General features: G+C 42.8%; 1 protein-coding gene across 1 annotated transcript; it reads right to left on the minus strand.

Moving 5' to 3' along the window:
* Positions 1 to 1,546: 1,546 nt before the first annotated feature.
* Positions 1,547 to 10,682, minus strand: pltp (phospholipid transfer protein). The gene is made up of 15 exons (XM_079581221.1): positions 10,556 to 10,682; positions 8,341 to 8,462; positions 7,618 to 7,717; positions 7,286 to 7,414; positions 6,696 to 6,851; positions 6,210 to 6,273; positions 5,359 to 5,514; positions 4,968 to 5,144; positions 3,782 to 3,841; positions 3,218 to 3,382; positions 2,986 to 3,053; positions 2,791 to 2,833; positions 2,482 to 2,545; positions 2,314 to 2,390; positions 1,547 to 1,844 (listed from the first exon to the last, which is right to left on the minus strand). The coding sequence occupies exons 2-15, from the start codon at positions 8,444 to 8,446 to the stop codon at positions 1,758 to 1,760; spliced, it is 1,452 nt and encodes a 483-aa protein (XP_079437347.1). The 5' UTR covers positions 8,447 to 8,462; positions 10,556 to 10,682; the 3' UTR covers positions 1,547 to 1,757.
* Between the last annotated feature and the right edge of the window lie 4,534 nt (positions 10,683 to 15,216).

Genomic DNA, 15,216 nt, shown 5'->3' on the forward strand with positions numbered 1-15,216 from the left:
ATTGTATTGAAGTGTATGAAAATACATTTAAATACATATTCAGTGTTTTATGCAAATGTGGCACTTTCTTAGTCACATTTAATTTGCTCAATAATATATGACCTGAGCCAAAACAAACACATTTTAATTTGGCTAAGATTTTATTTGTTAATTTATACGATTAGTCAGTTAATGCCAAACGAATACAAATACAAAACTGTACACGCTGTACAAAAGAAGACACTGCTTTTCAAACACAAAACACATTGGTCTATGTACATGTTTTTTTTTTTGCAGATAAAAAATAATAAGTGAATAAACAATCAATACTGGACTGAATTGAAGAGAAAGTCTTTGTATGAACCAGGATGGGCTTGTTCTCAGGCTCTGGTTGGGCTTCAGTCCTGGCTGTTGAATGCACAAAAATTAATTTAGACAAGACGGAGACTTTAAAGAGAAACACTGCCGGGAAAACGTACATTGTTCTTTTTTTTCATACTGTTTATATGCCCTTTTTTTTGCCTTTTTTACTCAATATCCTGTTAAAGAAAAATATATGAAAAGATCAGCAGTAATTGTCTTTTATTTTCAAAGTCTGTTACGTAGCCACAGTTTCCCCTGGGGTATGACAGAAGCACGACCCATGCACACATATCATGCAAGGGTTCATTTTAAACTTTTAATGTTTGTTTTTAAATCTTTTCATGAACTTGCACCTTCTTATTTATGTGACCTGCTTGTGGCACATCACCCCAGTGTCTGCAGGACAACACCTCGATCGTTCTTTTCCAGTGGGTGATCGTTCTTTTTCATCGTGTGATCGTTCTTTTCCAGTGGGTGATCGTTCTTTTTCAGTGGGTGATCGTTCTTTTCCAGTGGGTGATCGTTCTTTTCCAGTGGGTGATCGTTCTTTTTCAGTGGGTGATCGTTCTTTTTCAGTGGGTGATCGTTCTTTTTCAGTGGGTGATCGTTCTTTTCCAGTGGGTGATCGTTCTTTTCCAGTGGGTGATCGTTCTTTTTCAGTGGGTGATCGTTCTTTTTCAGTGGGTGATCGTTCTTTTCCAGTGGGTGATCGTTCTTTTTCAGTGGGTGATCGTTCTTTTTCAGTGGGTGATCGTTGTTTTTCAGTGGGTGATCGTTCTTTTCCAGTGGGTGATCGTTCTTTTTCAGTGGGTGATCGTTCTTTTCCAGTGGGTGATCGTTCTTTTTCAGTGGGTGATCGTTCTTTTTCAGTGGGTGATCGTTCTTTTCCAGTGGGTGATCGTTCTTTTTCAGTGGGTGATCGTTCTTTTCCAGTGGGGGATCGTTCTTTTTTAGTGGGTGATCGTTCTTTTTCAGTGGTCGATCGTTCTTTTCCAGTGGTTGATCGTTCTTTTCCAGTGGGGGATCGTTCTTTTCCAGTGGATTATCGTTCTTTTTCAGTGGGTGATTGTTCTTTTCCAGTGGGTGATCGTTCTTTTCCAGTGGGTGATTGTTCTTTTCCAGTGGGTGATCGCTCTTTTTCAGTGGGTGATCGTTCTTTTTCAGTAGGTGATGGTTCTTCTCCAGTGGTTGATCGTTCTTTTCCAGTACCACATTTGTTGATATTCAATTCCTATTATTGAGCTATTCATATTTTATATTAATAAACCTAGAATTATTATTATTTTGTTGTTGTTCCTATTTATGTTTTGCGGCTGGAAATAATGCAATTTGAACCACTCTGTGCATCAAATGTCTTATTTGTCATCAGGTGTTAGTTACGTTAGAAGGTGGGGCTGTAAGTCTAAGACTCAGGTCTACTGAGAGGTACTGGTGGTGTTCCCCTGGATCATCTCTCTCAGGCTTTTGCTGAAGTGCAGGTTTGCTCCGATCACAATGAAGCCCTGCACACAGTAAGGTCGTAACAATACGGAAGTTACAGATTAGTCACAACAACAATAATCATTTGACTCATAGTTAGTTGTTGATATATATAGGAAGTACAAGACACAAACTCTATGTTTTGTCAGTTGGATTGTAACTTTTTTATAGATTAATCTCTTACCTGAACCAAGCACAGTTCTTCAGTTTACTTTACCCAAATGTAAAACGCAACAAAAAAGCAGCAAAAAGTGACATAAAAAAACGACAAAAGAGCAAGAAAAAGAAACAGAAAAAGTAATGAAAGTGCAGCAGAAAGTGACAAAAATGGGATGAAAAAAGACGACAACACGGCAACAACGCAAGGAAAAAGATACATTTCGATCCGTTTTGTACAGCGTTACCCTGGCCTTGTTTTGTTTGTTTGGCCAAATCATTCAGCAGAAGAGTTTGCACAGTCGGGAGCTGGTGCAGAGAGATCATCACACTCACATTATGATACTCCACCACCTCCTCGATGAAGTCCATGCCGTCCGCCAGTGGGATCCGGACGCCGCGCTTGGTGTAATCTGAGCGACAGTGACATTCATACAGTGAGTGGGGTCTGTGGAGATAAGGTGGTTGGGATGTGTCCACGAGGAGGGGGGGGGGGGTTCTTACTGTTGATGAGGGGGACCACGCTCATCTGCAGCATGGTCTTCAGAGGAGCCTGCAGCGGGATGAGCTGTGGAGGACATCACACTGTTGTGAAGCGGTCAACGGAAGAAGGACATGATCTCTAACCTCGCACCTCAACCGACCTCTACCTAATTCACTTCTTTTGCACTTACAAGAGCAACACATTTACTGAACTAAGATCTGGTTCAAAAATGTAGTGGATCTGTACTTTATGAATGATTCTTCTTTTACTTTGTCACGTTCCTCTTCCACCATTAACATTGTGAACTTGGAGAGACTTGGTGGACTTACCGCCAGGGACTCCAGAGCCGACTGGTTGGAGAATATTTTGAACCTGTAACAGATCATATTGCAGGTGGTCAGTGTCAGTGTCAGTGCAGGCTCTGTGAAATAACAAACATCCCGTTTCCTGTCCTTGTTTTACGGCCATGGAGCCGGGTCTCGCCAAAATAATCATACAGTATATAGCGTGCGCTGTGACCTTACCTCCGCAGGTCGGCGTGCACTGCCAGTCTCTTTCCTTTCATTGACACCTTGGCGTTGAATTTGTTCTCCTGATGAGGGAAAAGACAAGAAGACAAGTCATGGCAGATGGATGCACACCGACATTTAAGAATAATGCTTTCATTGAATACTTGACACTAATGAGGACACCGCCATTAATCTTTTGACAAAACAAAAGTGCCTGGAAGTGAACCAGCAGCCAGGCAGGCAGTACCATGGTCATGCTGCTGAGCTGGATGGGCTCTTTCCCGGCGGGCAGCAGCATCACTCGGACGTTAGCGTTCACTACGACAGTGGCGCCCGAGGTCCGGATGGTGGTCTTCGGAGGAGCTGTGACGGTCAGGTACAAGGCAATAGGGGCATCCACCAGAGCTGGGTTCTGGAAGGAACACCATGGAACCGTCAGATATACAGATGTACAATCCGACCAACAGGAGTTAGTGAGGTTGAAGTTGGAGAACCTGACTTATTTTCTAGCATTCGACTATATTATTCCAGTGTTGCCATTGAAGACGGATATTGCCAACACAGCAGTTCCTTTCTGTGGCAGATCAACCTGTGTACGAACCCTCGTTTGTTTGTTTTTTGCGTCGGGACAGTTCATGAAAGGTGGTGAAGAGGGAGAAACATTCAGCAAACTCGCACCCTCCACGCTGTGATTGGAACATTGCTCCACGTATATGGCAGCAGCTTCAATCACACGACCCACAGTAGAACCGAAAAGGAGTTTGTGACCCTGGGTGCTGCTTTGAGAAAGAAGGTTGGATTGTGCTCCTACCATCATGACAATAGCTCCCAAGTACGTGGTCCTGAGCAGCATCTCCAGATCCTTGGGCATCTGCGGCACAAAAACAGGTCTTTGAGTGATTGTCCATGAAATGCATCATAGTCAGCTGCTGCGAAAAAGCCTGTATTCCCATAATAGTTGAAATTCTTTCCTGAGTAAATATGTTTGAACACTGGCTTCTTCCATTGCACTTAGCTGGTACTTGTACATGTGACAATAGTTGAATCTAATCTGGTTAAACCTTTTCTTAATTATTTATTTATGAACATTTTATTGGAAGATCAACCCTATGAGATGAATCATTTCGTTTTCAGGATCATGTCCAAAGAAAATAGAAAGCAACAAAGAAGAACTTGCTTAAATGTTGATGTGGCCTTGAGCAACTAAACTTTCGTACAAGCCTAAAAAAAAACATAAACAAGCGATCCAGCAAGCTCGTTCTACACATTAGGACATGGCTGGAACATTTAGGGGGAGGAAATTACTTAGTTTTAAAAATTTGAAAGGGGGGTATTATGCAAAATCGACTTTTTCAAGCTTTACATCATGTTATTCTGTCATTCCCTCATTAAAAACATGCCTGAAGTGTTGCCTTGGCACATTCACGTATTTTTGAGTAATCTGTAAAAACTCTGATGGCGGCCATTTTAGGGATAGGTTTGCCTGAGTCCTCCTAGGAACGCCCCCACCTCCTGGAGACGCCTCCGAGCTTTCGTCACCAGCCGAGTAACCAACCACTGCTCCTCAGCAGAACCCCCTCCCCACTGATGCCACAGACAGCGTGTGGAGGGGGCGTGTCGGAAAGGGTCAGAGGTTCTTAAAGAGACAGAGGCCTATTTCAAGACATTCACTACAGCCATTTTGAGAGAGACATTTTATACAAGGCAGTTATTCTAATTTACTGCATTTACAGACCAACAGAAGGTTTGGTCATCATTGTAGTGTGATATAGACTGGTGCTATGGGATTGAAAAAAGCATAATACCCCCTCTTTAAAGAATTAGGAGACAAAGTATTTGCATTATTTTTAGTTATTGTAAAAAAAAAAACTGATCAAAAGCTTTTAAGAATACCATTCACCTAAAGTGTGTCAAAAGTGTGCCATATGTGTGAATATTGACATAAATTGGATATTTTATTGAGAATTAAATACAGGCTGTACGGCGGCGGGTCTCACCCTCTCATTGACGATGTCCATTGTGAAGATCCCGGCCTTGTAATATGCATACATGCCGCTGTCAAAGAAGTACTCGGACAGGCCCAGGTACACCATGCGGTCGTACTCGTGGAACACCGGCTCCACCGCGTGGTTCGCCAGGTGCTCGTTCTCATGGGCCAGGCTGAAGAACATGCCCTGCAATACACAAACAATCAGAAACAATCAACATCAAACAATTTCAAAACATCTGCAATTCTAATACAACACTGTTTCTACCCTCCATCTGTCAGAACGTCGAATTCTAGAATATGAAAACCACCAATTGCAATAAAATCTCAATTCCACCATCCGATCCAAGTCGCCCACTGCTATGCCCGCTAGTTTGTTGTGTATCATGTGAAGCTGTTACCCTGAAGTCCATATCGAGACTGCGGTCGGACACCCGCGGGTCGCTCAGTAGGGAGTAGTCGATGCCGATGTAGTCGTCCACCTCGGTGCGCACGGGGATGGTGTCCAGCATGGAGTTTACGTGGACCAGGGCGGCGTGGTCCAGCACCGGGCACAACTGCAGCAACGACATATGGAGGACGTGACATGACAGGCCAGGACAAGAGGAAAAAGGATAGATAAGGAGTGTACAGGGATAGGAGAGGATGGGGGAAGATAGAAGAGGAAAGAAGAACGATAGAAGAGGACATGACCTGGATAGGAGAGGATGGGGGAAGATAGAAGAGGACAGGAGAACGATGGGAGAGGACAGGAGAAAGATGGAGAGGACAGGAGAAAGATGGAGAGGACAGGAGAAAGATGGAGAGGACAGGAGAAAGATGGAGAGGACAGGAGAAAGATGGAGAGGACAGGAGAAAGATGGAGAGGACAGGAGAAAGATGGAAGAGGACAGGAGAAAGGTATGAGAACAGAAGAAAGATAGAAGAGGACAGGAGAACGACAGGAGAGGACGCGACCTGGATAGGAGAGGACAGGAGAAAGATAGAAGAGGACAGGAGAAAGATAGAAGAGGACAGGAGAAAGATAGGAGAGGACAGGAGAACGATAGGAGAGGACAGGAGTAAGATAGAAGAGGACAGGAGAAAGATAGGAGAGGACAGGAGAACGATAGGAGAGGACAGGAGTAAGATAGAAGAGGACAGGAGAAAGATAGGAGAGGACAGGAGAAAGATAGAAGAGGACAGGAGAAAGATGGAGAGGACAGGAGAATGATAGGAGAGGATGCGACAAGGACAGAATGGACAAACTAACCTTCTGATTCAGGAGGAAGCGCATCCCAGTGGTCAGGAAACTGGCCAGGAAATGATACACCTTACTGGAACAAATAGAAATGGAAAAATCAAGACGTCATTTAATAAAAATAGGTGCTACATAGCAAGTGCAATGTGGAAAATGACATTAGCTTTTTTGTGGGTAGGTTGCACCAAATGTACTTTTTGAAACGTATTACCGGATAAGGGCCCCAAATCTGATGACTCTGCTGTTGTTGAACCACATGAGCAGACGATTGATGAATGAACCCTAAAAGCTATGGCGATCACATTATTTTCTTGCAGAGGAACCCAGCGAGGGCAAGTTTGAACAAGATTGTGATATGGGAACGATGATATAAAACTTGCTATATTGTCAGTTGTCAGAACAGGTATCAATGGAAACCCTCTTGGAAGATGTCGTGTATGTAATTTGGTGCTTGAATCACAAAGACTAAGAGGTATAAGGTGAAGTCCATGGTCTTACCTGAGCGTACCGCTGAATTGCGCCCTCATGCGGGTGATCTTGGCATCGCAGCTCATGTTCCCGATCTTCAGCCTCCCATCCGTGTCCCTGATAAGCGTCAGAGCCGTGTTGATGTTGACCCCTTCAGCCGAGGCGTTAATCAGACCTGTGTCATAACTGAGAGAGCACACACAAATGGGTCGACTAGACAGAATATTTTCTTAGTGTAAGATCTATTATAGGGATTTCACTAAGAATTGAACAAGTAAAGTAATTACATGAGAGTTAAAAAGTGACATAATCCAACCAACAAAAACCTAAAGTAAAGTTTTTACATAAAGCTTTAGATTCAATATTAAAATATAACCTTTTTGAAAGAAAATGTCTGTTTATTTGTATTGGGAATTAAGGCTGGGACAATATGTGTTTGTCATACTTCAATACACTACGATGGATACATTATGGCCAGTACAATTTCTATCACAATTGCAATAATACAAAAGGAACTGCAATTATAATAGAAAGGATTCCAAGTGGTATAAATGTTAATTAAGTTCCACTGTTTAACTCTGTCAAATGGACTCTTGCTTGTGCCGTAAGAGAGGACTTACAAGAACCAGTAGAGGACTCGTCTGTGGAAGCTGAGAGTGATGGAGGAGTTCTGGACATCAAACATTAATCCAACTGAGGGGATGAAGCTCAGGTCCACATTGGTGAGGTCCAGAGCAATGATCTTTATACTGCAGACAGAGAGAGAGAAAGACCGTCAGACAGATGAAGCAGAAATCTACCTGAATCACTTTTGATGCAAGTTTAAACTAATTCCCTCCTGGCTGAAATGACTCTGGTTTTATATAGCCGATACAAGTACGGGTCCAAGACAAAACTTCTTGTCATAATGAACACTCTGCAGGTGCTTAGACATTTGGAAAAGTCCACATACTCTGTGATGTTGTACTGGAAGCGTCCCTCCTTGCCATTCATGTGCGGCATCTCAATGTCACTGATCTCCTGCTCCACGAACCGCTGCGTCTCCGCCTTCACTGTGAAAGGCATGGGTCAAAAATGTATTACTACACGTTTTGTGATTTCACTTAAATAATGTTTACATTTACATTTACATTTAAAAGGTGATTCTGCCAATCAATTGCATTAGCGGCTGTTAGCATAACAGTGGCCACGTTAGCTTACCTTCATAGTTTATGTTTTTAGTTGTATCTTTCCTGAAATTGACTTCTGAATACTTTCATAAACTCGATCAAGGCAGTATTTGTCCACAGTGCTCACCTAGCGGCCCACACACTTTCCCCCTGCCCTCATAACTTGTGTGGTGCATTTCCTCCGTAGGACAACCCTCAACAACAGAGCTCTACTTAAAAACAACATTATAAGAACGAAGTAGATCGAAGTAGATACTGCATCCTGAACCGTGGGGTGAACTTTGCTGTATGAAATGAAAACCCATATTTTTGAGCCAGACCTGTCCTGACCTGTCCTCATGGCTGTGGTCCTGGAGGTCACAGAGCGAGTATATGCAAACATAGTGTACAAGATGGGACTGAATACACACCCTTGGGGGACCCCAGTGAGGATGTTTGTGAGAGTTTGTGTCTGTAATACAATGTGGTGTAGTAATAATATAGTACACAGATAGTATTCTTCTTACACATGTCCAGGCCGCGGTCCGTGATCCGAATTTTGACTGCTGGCGGTTCGGAGGATTTGACACATGATGCTGACAGGAGGAGGAGCCATAACCAGGAAGTGGCCATCTTTCTAGCAACACACCTGAAACATAAGGGCAGTGATGATTTATGGGGTGGCACATATGGGATGGTCCCTATGCTAAAGGTGGTATGATAGGAAGCATACAGGCCCCTTTCCCTACCTGCTTCCTAACTGACAGCACTATTCAGAGCTTCTTCTCAGGGCAGACGGCGCTGACGCACATCCGTTTTTTCCTTAGAGCTCGTACCAATCTGCTGATTTTGGCTGCAGCCAAAGGTTATGGGTGTAAACTTTCTTGCACTCTCTCCCTATGTACGTACGCCCTTACCATCGATGCATGTTCCAGCCAAGCAAGCTAAAGCAATTGGTTTGGTTTACTTGGCCGGGACAGTGCGTGTTAATGAACATACATGAGTCTCATGCATGTAAACACGCCACACCGGATTGTAGCCTTGGCTTTTTTCCATCCGTCGTCCCCCATGCGCTCTCTCAAACACGCTCTCATTCATCCTGGCCTATTGTACATGTTTTTAGTGGTGGGGGAAACCAGAGTACCCAGAGGAAACCTACGCAAACATGTGGAGAACATGCAAACCCCACACAGAAAGGCCCCGTCCCTGGTGGGAATCGAACCGGGACCTTCCAGCTGTGAAGCACGGGCACTAACTGCTGTACTACCGTGCCGCCCGACACACAAAATGCAAACGTTTAACAAGCATTACCTTCCCCACGGCCTGTCCAAAGACACGGGTTCCTGTTGTGACAATTTTAGTCAAAGTTATTATTATCTAAAGCCAGCCACAGTGTGGCCAATACACAAGTCCAGGCTCCTCCGATCTGATGACATGCTGAGGAACACCGGTTTCTTCCTGTGCCCCAGACGAGGTCCCTTTCGCACCTCGGGCCTAAGTGTCTGTCTCCCTATGTATTTGCATTTGACACCGGTGATCTGCATGAACACACCAAACTGCCATGTTCTTTCCTGCTGTGCTGTCTTGACCCAGGCTAGCTGGGACAGAGAGTTTTCTCCTCAGAACTCTGATGCACAGCTTTGTGCGTGTTCTCCATATATATATGTATTAAACCTCACATTTTGACTAGACAACATATCTTCAGCTTTTTCTTTAAGATTGAGAAAGAAAATCCACAACATTCCCTCCTTGTAGGTCACTCCTGGTTTCTCACACATTAGTGTCTCTGTGGCCCCATCCGGCTAAGCTGAACTCCAGTAACCCCTGTTCTGAGTGCTGTTCCAAAGCTTTGTCAGAGAGCACAGTCAAGTGAGCACGGCAGACAGATTTAGAGCAGTCCCGCAAGCTCTACAAAGAGAACTAATTAGAGACCAGATCCACATGGTACAAAGCCAAAAGGCTGTTGCTGTGGCGATGCAAATGACAAGCTACTGCGAACAGTAATCTTCAAACACACTATACTTGACCTTTTATTTGACTAGGAAAGTTCCACTCCCCACTCTCTGACTGCCTTTGAGGAGACACACATGGGCAGAGGTGGTCAGCAACAAAGTACATTTACTTAAAGTGATAGTTTTCAAATTTAACAGATTTGAAAAACATCTAGTACACTCCAGAACAGTAGGTGGCACTGTGCCGTCATTTGTCAAATGCATCTGAATCAGAGAGAAGGTTTGTCCCTATCATGTTGTCAGGTAAGGTATTACTTACTACTTATTGAAACAGATTTCTACTCTGAATACGTAAGTACTTTCCAGAGCAAATGTGTAAGTACTTCTTCTTGGGTAAAAATTTGAGCAACTTTGACTTTTGTTATTGAGTAATACTTGACCAGATGTATCTGTACTTTCATGAAATCGAGTACTTTTACCACCACGGCAAATAGACCATTTAAAACCACACTTTCCAGGTTTTATGAAACTGTCGTAAAATTCTGATACATAAACAAATTTGCCAGCTTTACAAAACATGTTGCTGTCTGTTGTTATCAAAGCTTCATCCAAATGGTTCGTAAATGACTGAGAGCCTTCACAAATACAGTATGTTACACTAATGAGGAATACCATGCATCTTTATAAACACGAAACTTAAGTAAATGAGTAAATAATCAGTCATTCATGTTAGTAAATCAGTACACACCTTTAATAAAACAACACAAATCATAAAAACCGAGCTGCTCACCGCAAACCAGCGTCCAGGCCAGTAGATCTCACTGATGCTGTGATGCCTCCACGCTGCAGATGAAGCTCTTCTGTGTGCCCGATTTGATCCCGGTCAGATTCAAGTGTTCCTCTGTCGGACCTCGCCGCGTTGTTGTCGGACCTCGCTGTGTGTCGTCCTCATTCAGGCTGAAGTGTCCTCTGTTCCGTCCCGTCAGTTTCGCTGTGGGGTGCTGTTCCCACCGGCTGCAGAGGTCTGTGGCTGTGTTCCAGAGAATGAGTGGTGGAATCCTCCTCCTCCTCCCACACACACACTCACACACACTCACACACACACACACACAGGACGTTCACTTTGTCAACTGCTGTATTCTGTCATGAACCGTTCCCTTCAAACATATGATAAGAACACCAGTGCATATTTGACCGATCAGTGACTCAGCAGCTTTATGGATGGTTAGTTTGCCTTTGCTTTCCATCCCTGTGGACTATAGGATGTTCCGGGATCAATGGATAGATTTCTGATGACGTCACATTTGTCCCACAACTCCATGCGACGCCATTTTGTGTGTCAGGCGTCAAATGTGTTGCGGATCATTGATGACATCCTGAAGCAATGGAGAGACTTGTTCTTTTAAAGGAATAGGCCACCGTTTTTACATACTGAGATATGTTCTTACCTTAGCTTTGACAAGTTCTTTAGGAAGTAATCTTCACTTGACTGCGCAGTAATCTTCACTTGACTGCGCAGTAATCTTCACTTTACTGTGTGGATGCCAAATTACTCCTGGTATTATTACGCCTTACAATATAGTCCCCCCTTTTATCCGCTTAGAAAATCCACATTGTTTAATTTTGTGTCATTATACTTTGTAGTGGAACACTTCACGTAACCATATTTAAATAGGGAAAACGTGGAAGAGCTTGGTAGCTTCTATCTTGACCTGTTTTGGAGCTATAGAGGAGAGAGGGAGAGGCTAAATGCTAACGCCGTCTGCGCTGTGTTTACGTGACTGAAGGCACGGGTGAAGATCAGACAGGTCCTAAAGAACTCGTCAAAGCTAAGGTAAGAACATATCTCAGTATGTAAAAACGGTGGCCTGTTCCTTTAAGGGCTCCTCCTGCAGGTGGTGGGTCCACAGAAGGACGGCCTCATGGTTCAAACCGGGTCTGCTGGTCTCTCACAAGGAGCTTTTGAACCGCTCTGTGTCTGACCCGTCACCTCGGACCTGTTTGCCCTGGGAGACCCTACCAGGGACACAAAGCCCCCGACAACAGAGCCCCCAGGATCCTTCGGGGGCTCAAACCCCTCCACCACGTTAAGGTGGCGGTTCCACAAAATTATATTATTCTCTCTGTACATTTTTTGGTTAAACCTTATTGCGTTGTTGTGCAGCTCAATTACCATAAGTAAGGGAGGTTTCAGACAATACACGCTATTTTATGTTATATAGGCTAAGTTGCCAATTACTCGTTAGCATTTTAGGCAAACAAATAACGCAGTCATTGTCACTTTATAAGTTGTTGCTGTATTTTGTGCTGTACATCCCATGGTAGTGAAGAGTGAGAGAGTTACAGGAAAGCAGCTTCTGAATTTACATTAGCGAAAAAGTGCAATAGAGTTCAGGACAGTGACGTCATATCAATGGGCATCATGGGATTAGCAGCAACAATAAACTAATGGAGATTTCAAAAAGTAGAATACTAGAGTTTTTGTTCACATTAAAACACTTGGACACCAGTGTGTTAGATGTATTTACCAGTAGTGGCAACAGCGGAGTTGTTCCATGGCATTTTTCTTTTTATATGCAAACACAGTGACCGAAAGTGAATTACTCACTTAGTAGAATGCGGAAGTTCCTATTACAAAAGGGTTTTAGCCCACCCTTTTTGCATATGTTGCTTTAGTGTCTGGTGCCTTGAATTGCTAGTGTCATTTTAACTTTTGTCTGTAAATGTTTATGATTTCACTGTTCACACGTCAAAAGACTCCGGACATGTGTGGGCTGGTGCTGTGTGTGTTTTGGCTATCTGAGGTTCAGTGACTGTAAACAGGAGTATTCTGGGAAAAACCTTTCTTTTAAAGAACACTTCCTGTTTGCTCAGTGGTTTGTGGGGTCAGGGCTTGCCACAACATGAGACAACTGCACGGTTATCTCCCAACTTCCACCATCGAACACAGGGGTTGCCAAACTTTTCAGGGCCGTGATCCCCCAAAATCACTCAACCAACAACTCGGGACCCCTTCTGTAAAATCTATTAGCATTTATAATCTGGTTTAGTAAAAGTTATAGTATAGACACTAGTTATAGTTTAGTTTTTTGATGTATTTGATGTCTGATTGCTAATTATATCATCTCAAAATCATCTAGCGACCTTATTTATCTCCCAAGTACAAAGTGAATAATTTGGCCAATAAATGGGATTAAAATGGGATCAAATATCACTCCAACTTCCAGCTTCAGACCTGAGCGTCACGACCCGATCCTTCCTCACCAATGGGTTAATGTGTGAGTGGGTTTGTGGATGTTCTCTCAGTTCAAAGTTCAAGGTGCTGTTTGTATCTGTAGGTAGATTTGTTTTGCGATAAGGCGTCCCCCACATATATACACTACTGCTCATAAGTTTCAGATCACTTAAAATGTCTTTATGATTCAAAGAAAAGCACTGTTTTTTTTTTTTTTTAAGGAGGATGACACAATCAGAAATACAGTCTACGCATTGTTAACGTTGTGAATGTCTTTTCTTGCTGGAAACGGGTGACTCACAGTATCACTCATTCACCAGGTCACTAGTTTAAATAAAGTAAATAAAGCTCTTCTTCTTCTTCTTAAATCTACAGTGTGATCAAGCCTGGTTAATTTCTTTTTTTGATTTCTTCTTTTTCTTTACATGTGCATACATTTAGGCACCACAGAAGAAGACAATATTTTCTGCATCCTCGATTTGGCAGAAAAAACAGCCTCTAAATGCTTTCTATAGCTTCCAATCAGAGTCTGGATTCTTCTTTACAAAACATCTCCTCAAACATCTCTTCAGTCTTGATGGTTTCCGAGCATGGACAGCCCGTTTTAAATCACACCACAAATGTTCAATAATATTCAGGTCTGGGGACTGAGATGGCCGCTCCAGAACGTTGTACTCGTTCCTCTGCATGAGTAGCAGTGTTTAGGGTCGTCGTCTTGTTGAAAGATCCAACTTTGTCACTGATTCCTGGACATTGTTCTCCAGAATCTGTTGATATTTAGTGAAATCCATGCGACCCTGAACTTTAATAAGATTCCCAGTCCCTGCACTGGCCACACAGCCCCACAGCATGATGGAGCCACCGCATTTTACTGTCGGCAGCAAGTGTTTTTCTTGGAATGCTGTGTTCTTTTTCCGCCTTAAAATAGAGTTATTTGTTTTGCCCAAATAACTCTGTTTTAGTTTCATCAAAGAAGCTGGCTTGGTCCAAATGTGCTTTAGCTCAAGCCACACCGTTTGTGGCGTGTGCAGAGAAAAGGCTTTTTCCTCATTACTCGTCCACGCAGCATCTCCTTGTGTAAAGTGCTGAATAGTTGAACGATGCACAGTGACACCATCTGCAGCAGGAGGATGTTGTAGGTCTTTGGAGCTGCTCTGTGGGTCGACTGTGACTGTTCTCACCATCCTGAGCCTCTGCTTATCTGAGATCCGTCACTTTGGGCCTTAACTAGAACTGTGCCTCTGGTCTTCCAATTCCTCACAATGTTCCTCACAGTTGAAACTGAGAGCTGAAATCTCTGAGGCAGATTTCTGTATCCTTCCCCTAAACCATGATGTTGAACAATCATTGTTTTGAGCTCATTTTGAGTTGTTTTGAGGCTCCCATGTTGCCACTCTTGAGAGAAGATGCAAAGAGGAGAAACACTTACAATTGGCCTCCTTAAATACCCTTCCTCAAGATTGGATTCATCCGTGAATGGAGGTCAAGGGTCACTGAGGTTACAAAACCAATTATGAGTCCTAATAATTAGTGCTTAAGGTATTGAAATCAATAAAATGACAAGGGTGTCTGCATTTATGCACATGCCTTTTTGTTTAAATAAATCTTGCACTTTCCATACATCATATAAGCTAAAATTTCACTTCTCAAATAACACTGTTTGTCTCCTATATGATATATTTAATTAAAATGTCTTACCCAAATAACCAATGATTTATTAAGGAAAATCATGAAAATGCCCAAACGTTTGCACACCATTGTATTATTGCACATGCTTTTGTAGGCTTTAAACTGCACCAAACACAGAAACAAGTCAACTTTAATAAGACGAATCCAACATAAAATCAAAGAATTACCAAACAGAATAATATCCAATAAATGGAACAGTTTCAACATTTTCATTATGGGTGTTTTAATCTGTGGAAAATGATTCTTAAAACTATTTGCCTTTACTGTGAACGGGCTCATGTCTCCTCAGACCGGACTTGTAACTTTGCTGGAACATCAGGCGACCAAAGGATTTCAATACATTAGATCCTCTTCCACATGCTTTATTTAAAGAAAACACTCAAAAATAGCTCTGTGTCTAGGATCATGTTTATTGGGTGGCTTCTCAGTTAGTTTATATGTTGTGATGTTGCATAATACAATCTAGAATGTTTGGCAATGTGGCCTGAAAAGTCTTTATAGAAAGTCATTAGTTTCTGATTACTGGA

Source organism: Gobius niger (genome assembly GCF_951799975.1).
Source record: "Gobius niger genome assembly, chromosome: 22".
Taxonomy (NCBI): Eukaryota; Metazoa; Chordata; class Actinopteri; order Gobiiformes; family Gobiidae; genus Gobius; species Gobius niger.

Bases quoted from the DNA above. Each gene is read 5' to 3' on its own strand.
- pltp (XM_079581221.1), bottom strand. From the start codon at position 8,446: ATGGCCACTTCCTGGTTATGGCTCCTCCTCCTGTCAGCATCATGTGTC. The intron at 5,145-5,358 runs GTAACAGCTTCA...TGTGTATTGCAG, and splicing joins GTCTCGATATGGACTTCAGG to GGCATGTTCTTCAGCCTGGC. The intron at 3,383-3,781 runs GTAGGAGCACAA...TGTTCCTTCCAG, and splicing joins TGGGAGCTATTGTCATGATG to AACCCAGCTCTGGTGGATGC.